General features: G+C 42.7%; 1 protein-coding gene across 1 annotated transcript in view; it reads left to right on the forward strand.

Moving 5' to 3' along the window:
* The window catches only part of LOC138974202 (uncharacterized), a 39,276-nt gene that overhangs the window by 30,806 nt on the left and 970 nt on the right, over positions 1-7,500 (forward strand). Inside the window, exons 6-8 of the mRNA XM_070346917.1 lie at positions 4,601-4,849; positions 5,390-5,656; positions 6,986-7,500. The exon at positions 6,986-7,500 is cut by the window's right edge and continues 970 nt beyond it. Of these exons, the coding sequence (XP_070203018.1) occupies positions 4,601-4,849; positions 5,390-5,656; positions 6,986-7,137 (668 nt within the window). The 3' untranslated portion in view covers positions 7,138-7,500. The remainder of the gene's footprint in view (positions 1-4,600; positions 4,850-5,389; positions 5,657-6,985) is intronic.

Here is a 7,500-nt window from a genome sequence, read left to right on the forward strand (position 1 = left end):
TGTTTGGCCTATTTGATGCATGTACCAAGTGTAAGTCAATCATCACATGTAACACCCTCCTCGCCGCTCTTCAACTAGATGACGACAACCCGAAGATATACAGACACCTGTTTTTACCACAGGGATATCGTCACGCTCACAAGATAATTGCCAGTGTCATGTGGTTTTTTGTAAGTGTGTTGAGAAAAACGCATCAATCTTCTTTGGTACCTGAACAATCTGCCTATCGTTTTCATATATCAAAGGGGTGGCCTCTTCTGAAAAGTATCTAATCAAAACAGGAGAACAGCAGTTTCGTTAACGTAACCGTGGCAATGGTTTCCGATGGTCTGAGAGTTTATACTCTCTAACACATGACAGGTACCCTTCCAGTAGCTTCCCCTGTACTCTCTAACACATGACAGGTACCCTTCCAGTAGCTTCCCCTGTACTCTCTAACACATGACAGATACCCTTCCAGTAGCTTCCCCTGTACTCTCTAACACATGACAGGTACCCTTCCAGTAGCTTCCCCTGTACTCTCTAACACATGACAGATACCCTTCCAGTAGCTTCCCCTGTACTCTCTAACACATGACAGATACCCTTCCACTAGCTTCCCTGTACTCTCTAACACATGACAGGTACCCTTCCAGTAGCTTCCCCTGTACTCTCTAACACATGACAGATACCCTTCCACTAGCTTCCCTGTACTCTCTAACACATGACAGATACCCTTCCACTAGCTTCCCTGTACTCTCTAACACATGACAGATACCCTTCCACTAGCTTCCCTGTACTCTCTAACACATGACAGATACCCTTCCAGTAGCTTCCCCTGTACTCTCTAACACATGACAGGTACCCTTCCAGTAGCTTCCCCTGTACTCTCTAACACATGACAGATACCCTTCCAGTAGCTTCCCCTGTACTCTCTAACACATGACAGATACCCTTCCACTAGCTTCCCCTGTACTCTCTAACACATGACAGGTACCCTTCCAGTAGCTTCCCCTGTACTCTCTAACACATGACAGATACCCTTCCAGTAGCTTCCCCTGTACTCTCTAACACATGACAGATACCCTTCCAGTAGCTTCCCCTGTACTCTCTAACACATGACAGGTACCCTTCCAGTAGCTTCCCCTGTACTCTCTAACACATGACAGATACCCTTCCACTAGCTTCCCCTGTACTCTCTAACACATGACAGATACCCTTCCACTAGCTTCCCCTGTACTCTCTAACACATGACAGGTACCCTTCCAGTAGCTTCCCCTGTACTCTCTAACACATGACAGATACCCTTCCAGTAGCTTCCCCTGTACTCTCTAACACATGACAGATACCCTTCCAGTAGCTTCCCCTGTACTCTCTAACACATGACAGATACCCTTCCAGTAGCTTCCCCTGTACTCTCTAACACATGACAGGTACCCTTCCAGTAGCTTCCCCTGTACTCTCTAACACATGACAGATACCCTTCCAGTAGCTTCCCCTGTACTCTCTAACACATGACAGATACCCTTCCAGTAGCTTCCCCTGTACTCTCTAACACATGACAGATACCCTTCCAGTAGCTTCCCCTGTACTCTCTAACACATGACAGGTACCCTTCCAGTAGCTTCCCCTGTACTCTCTAACACATGACAGGTACCCTTCCAGTAGCTTCCCCTGTACTCTCTAACACATGACAGATACCCTTCCAGTAGCTTCCCCTGTACTCTCTAACACATGACAGATACCCTTCCAGTAGCTTCCCCTGTACTCTCTAACACATGACAGGTACCCTTCCAGTAGCTTCCCCTGTACTCTCTAACACATGACAGATACCCTTCCAGTAGCTTCCCCTGTACTCTCTAACACATGACAGATACCCTTCCAGTAGCTTCCCCTGTACTCTCTAACACATGACAGATACCCTTCCAGTAGCTTCCCCTGTACTCTCTAACACATGACAGGTACCCTTCCAGTAGCTTCCCCTGTACTCTCTAACACATGACAGATACCCTTCCAGTAGCTTCCCCTGTACTCTCTAACACATGACAGATACCCTTCCAGTAGCTTCCCCTGTACTCTCTAACACATGACAGGTACCCTTCCAGTAGCTTCCCCTGTACTCTCTAACACATGACAGGTACCCTTCCAGTAGCTTCCCCTGTACTCTCTAACACATGACAGATACCCTTCCAGTAGCTTCCCCTGTACTCTCTAACACATGACAGGTACCCTTCCAGTAGCTTCCCCTGTAGTCTCATTGCAGAACTGCCAAACACTCAGTTAGGTATTTTTCTTATGAGCGTGACGATAATCAAAGAACAGCAAATCCTCATGACATCTACGACGCGTGACAATATTCAACGAACAGCAAATCCTCATGACAGCTACGAAGCGTGACGTGACTTCCCCACAAAGGCAATCACGCACACGACGCAGACGGCGGCGAGCACAATACATGCAAAAACAACGAATGCGACAACTTTTCCGTTCAAGCCATCCCCTTGGTTGTCGCTGTTTTCTGGAGGCGCTGGAATCACTGAAATAAATATGGATTCGTTATGAATCAAGACAATGTCGTGGCTAGGACAGAAATTCCTGTTTAACGATTCCATGACATTGATATCATCATCATCATCATCATCATCATCATCATCATCATCATCATCATCATCATCATCATCATCATCATCATCATCATCATCATCATCATCATCATCAACAGTAGGCTATAATCTCTAAATAGTAAAATAAAACGTAATTAATAATTTGGAACTAATGAAGTTAAATGCCATTCTGATAATCCTCGCTCCACGGCTATCGCCAGTTGTCTCTCTGACCGAACGCGAAAGTCCTACGCGAATCTATCAAAAAAAGAATACAGAGTGATCTCCCATAGCTGTCGTGCGCTAACCGTGTAACTGACAAAATATGACAAAACTGTTTTTTCATCTCAAACCCTAATCACAGACTTCACACATGTCTTCTATAAATATCTTGTGTCTGCGACCAATAGAAATGCTCTAATTTGTCACATGTTGTAAACGCTAACCGTGTATGTGCATGAGAGACGCGAGCAGGCGGGACGGAGCACACGGTTAGGCTCTCTCTCTCTTGACATATTATGACATCATTATGTACCACTTACACGGTTAGCTCTCTCTCTTGACTCTAACCGTGTAACTTCAGTCAGATTTTGTGGGATGAAGTTGCAGCCGTCGACAACGCGTTTTTTGAGGCTCCTGTAAAATCACTGATTCTGCAGTTGTACGGTTAGCGCACGACAGCGACGAATATGTTGTTCATGAGCAGTGTTCGAGAGACGAAAATGATTGCAGATTGGCCGACTTCGACAGTCATCTCAAAATTAAAATTAAATTGTCGAAATCAATTTAAAAACACTTTCATCTTATTCCTTGTCGGTTCCTGATTCCAAAAACATATAGATATGATATGTTTGGATTAAAAACACGCTCAGAAAGTTAAAACAAAGAGAGGTACAGAAAAGCGTGCTATCCTTCTTAGCGCAACTACTACCCCGCTCTTCTTGTCAATTTCACTGCCTTTGCCATGAGCGGTGGACTGACGATGCTACAAGTATACGGTCTTGCTGAAAAATGGCATTGCGTTCAGTTTCATTCTGTGAGTTCGACAGCTACTTGACTAAATATTATATTTTCGCCTTACGCGACTTGTTTTTTTTACATTTGTGAGTCGTTTGTGAAAAAAAAGTGAGTGCTATGATCGTGTTTCATGGGGTTAAGGCTTGCACCACAAACCCATTTATTCAACATTGTTCTTGTGAGGCGTAATTATTTGACAAAGGACATTATCAAAAATGTACCAAGAGCAAGGCTAAAATTAAAGGCTTTGAACTTTGGCCAATACTGAGTAATTGAATGATGTGAAACCCTTTTATACGCGCTTGAAAACTCAGGTGGAATTTTAATCAAGTTTCAAGAAAAAAAAGCTTTGTTCTTTGAATGAACTTACTATAATATTTTAAGTTTAAAATGTTCCCTTGTCTGTGAAATGTGTCAAGCGATAAACAAAAACTATTGCTGATCTAACCTTTACAATATTAAAACAGGTCATCTGAAATAAGACCCGGTTGAATAAAGCTTTCCTTTCTTCTATAATACACTTCACCGTGCAAAAAAAGTACTTAAGAGCACATTAGCAACAGATGAAGCCACAATGGCGGCATCTTTACTCCCACGATCACTTCGGAGATTTTTTTTACATTTGTTTCTTCTCTCTGTTGTTTTATTGAACAACCGATGACATGCAGTCGCAGTTAATCGGTAATAGAACCGTTATTCTTAATATTTGGACTCTCAGCAAATGATAAACATGTCTAAAAACAATTATCACATTTGCATGGCAGCTCATGTTGATCTCAATTTTTAACATATCTACTATCACTTGCTAACAGTCGGTATACTGGACATATTTCTTACCAGAGTTTTTCTGTGATGATGCTAATGGATTTTCTAAAATAATCAATAGTCTTTGTGGGTTTTTTCTCTCACTGAAATCAGATTTACATTCATTGTTCTTGTTCTTTGGCGGGTCCGACGGACTATCGAAATACACTATATTACTATATTTAATGTCTCATTAGTCTCAACGACGCCACAATGCAACAGCGACAGTAACCTCGAAGGCATGACAGTTGAAGGCGAGCTTCTCAACTGTACCTGTGGATCTCCAGACGCTGCAAACTCAACTTTCTCCTGGCCTGGGTATTCCAGCGGGCCTACTCTGCTAGTGCCCAATGTAAGGCGTGAGCAGAATGGTACAATCTACACCTGTCTGAATCAGACCGAAGGAATGGACAATGAAACAGCAGTCTACACACTGCAAGTTGCTTGTGAGTAAACCTGTGACTCATATACTAATCGCCTACATGAAAATTGCAAATCGTTTGATGATCTTTAGCTATGTTTTCTCAATACATGAATGAGCCGTAGCTCCATTTGTTTAATTGATTGTATTCTTTCTTTCTTTCTTTATTTGGTGTTTAACGTCGTTTTCAACCATTCAAGGTTATATCGCGACGGGATTGATTGTATACCTCATTGTTATTTGTTATTATTTGAATAAAAAAAAACCACCTGTTTGAACCAAACCAAGAATGAGCTGTAAGCACCTAATCAGTTAATGGAGTTCAACCGGACAACCAACAAGTTAGAAAATGTGTATGTAATAAGAAGTATTTTTACTTCTGCATCTGTCTGAGTGTGTGTGTGTGTGTGTGTGTGTGTGTGTGTGTGTGTGTGTGTGTGTGAATGTGTGTGTGTGCGTGCGTGTATGTGTGCGTGCGTGCGTGCGTGCGTGTGTGGATGCGTGCGTGTGTTTGCTTGTTTGTTTGTGTGTGTGTGGGTACATTTCTGTTTTACCTGTCTTCAAGATGGGCCTTCTGACAACGACACTGTCATCGAGGGACCGTCGTCCTTTGCTACCGATGGGACTAAGAATCTGACCTTGACCTGCACGGCAAAGAATGTGAACCCGAGTCCTGTGTATGCCTGGCCAAATGTAAACATGTGTGCAAATGCAACGAACAAATGCACTTTCAAGCCCAGCCTCATAGACCATGACAAGGAAGTGTTTTGTTATGCAACGAATACAGTTCTGCGGAAAACTGGCACCGCAATTTACAAGACGAACATTGGCAGTGAGTATGCCCTAGAATTGTATCAGTCGTATCAGATGTGATGGAGTAAAATTCATTATCACAGATCTATTATGAAGAATTATAACTAAAAACTGAAGAAAACAATATTGCTGTGCACTGTGGGAGTTTTCTCAGGTCTGTTTGGCGCATTCTCAGTAAACGAAAGTTAATGCATGTATAATGATTGATGCTATTGATTAATAAATTAATTCAGTCTTTGAGTCGTTCCTGACCTCAGGTCAAAATGAGTTCGGTTCATTCTCTCCCTGACAGGATGCCTTAAGTTTCCTTGTCTGGCAAGTTTTATTTTAGACAGTTTCAAGCGAGCTATTTTTCGCGGATGTATTTACTGTGGAAACAACTCTAAATATGGCATAAGTGTCACGTGATAATCAACTGTTTGGTTTCTGCCCTCGCTGGAGCAGACGATTTTTTGGACAGTGATGCAACCATATATTACGGTCTCCTTCCGGCAGCAGTCACAAAATTTCGACTTATTTTGACCTTAAAACGATGTCTTTATCATAACTGTGAAGAACAGAACGGAGATGACTGTCGAAGTCGGCCAATCTGCAATCATTTTCGTCTCTCGAACACTGCTCATGAACAACATATTCGTCGCTGTCGTGCGCTAACCGTACAACTGCAGAATCAGTGATTTTACAGGAGCCTCAAAAAACGCGTTGTCGACGGCTGCAACGTCATCCCACAAAATCTGACTGAAGTTACACGGTTAGAGTCAAGAGAGAGAGCTAACCGTGTAAGTGGTACATAATGATGTCATAATATGTCAAGAGAGAGAGAGAGCCTAACCGTGTGCTCCGTCCCGCCTGCTCGCGTCTCTCATGCACATACACGGTTAGCGTTTACAACATGTGACAAATTAGAGCATTTCCATTGGTCGCAGACACAAGCTATTTATAGAAGACATGTGTGAAGTCTGTGATTAGGGTTTGAGATGAAAAAACAGTTTTGTCATAGTTTGTCAGTTACACGGTTAGCGCACGACAGCTATGGGAGATCACTCTGTATTCTTCTTTTGATATATTCGCGTAGGACTTTCGCGTCCGGTCAGAGAGACAACGTGCGATAGCCGTGGAGCGAGGATTATCAGAATGGCATTTAACTTCATTAGTTCCAAATTATTAATTACGTTTTATTTTACTATTTAGAGATTATAGCCTACTGTTGATGATGATGATGATGATGATGATGATGATGATGATGATGATGATGATGATGATATCAATGCCATGGAATCGTTAAACAGGAATTTCTGTCCTAGCCACGACATTGTCTTGATTCATAACGAATCCATATTTATTTCAGTGATTCCAGCGCCTCCAGTAAACAGCGACAACCAAGGGGATGGCTTGAACGGAAAAGTTGTCGCCTTCGTTGTTTTTGCATGTATTGTGCTCGCCGCCGTCTGCGTCGTGTTCGTGATTACCTTTGTGGGGAAGTCACGTCACGCTTCGTAGATGTCATGAGGATTTGCTGTTCGTTGAATATTGTCACGCGTCGTAGATGTCATGAGGATTTGCTGTTCGTTGAATATTGTCACGCGTCGTAGATGTCATGAGGATTTGCTGTTCGTTGAATATTGTCACGCGTCGTAGATGTCATGAGGATTTGCTGTTCGTTGAATATTGTCACGCGTCGTAGATGTCATGAGGATTTGCTGTTCGTTGAATATTGTCACGCGTCGTAGATGTCATGAGGATTTGTTGTTCGTTGAATATTGTCACGCGTCGTAGATGTCATGAGGATTTGCTGTTCGTTGAATATTGTCACGCATCGTAGATGTCATGAGGATTTGCTGTTCGTTGAATATTGTCACGCAT

This window comes from Littorina saxatilis, linkage group LG8, assembly GCF_037325665.1.
Source record: "Littorina saxatilis isolate snail1 linkage group LG8, US_GU_Lsax_2.0, whole genome shotgun sequence".
NCBI classification, from domain to species: domain Eukaryota; kingdom Metazoa; phylum Mollusca; class Gastropoda; order Littorinimorpha; family Littorinidae; genus Littorina; species Littorina saxatilis.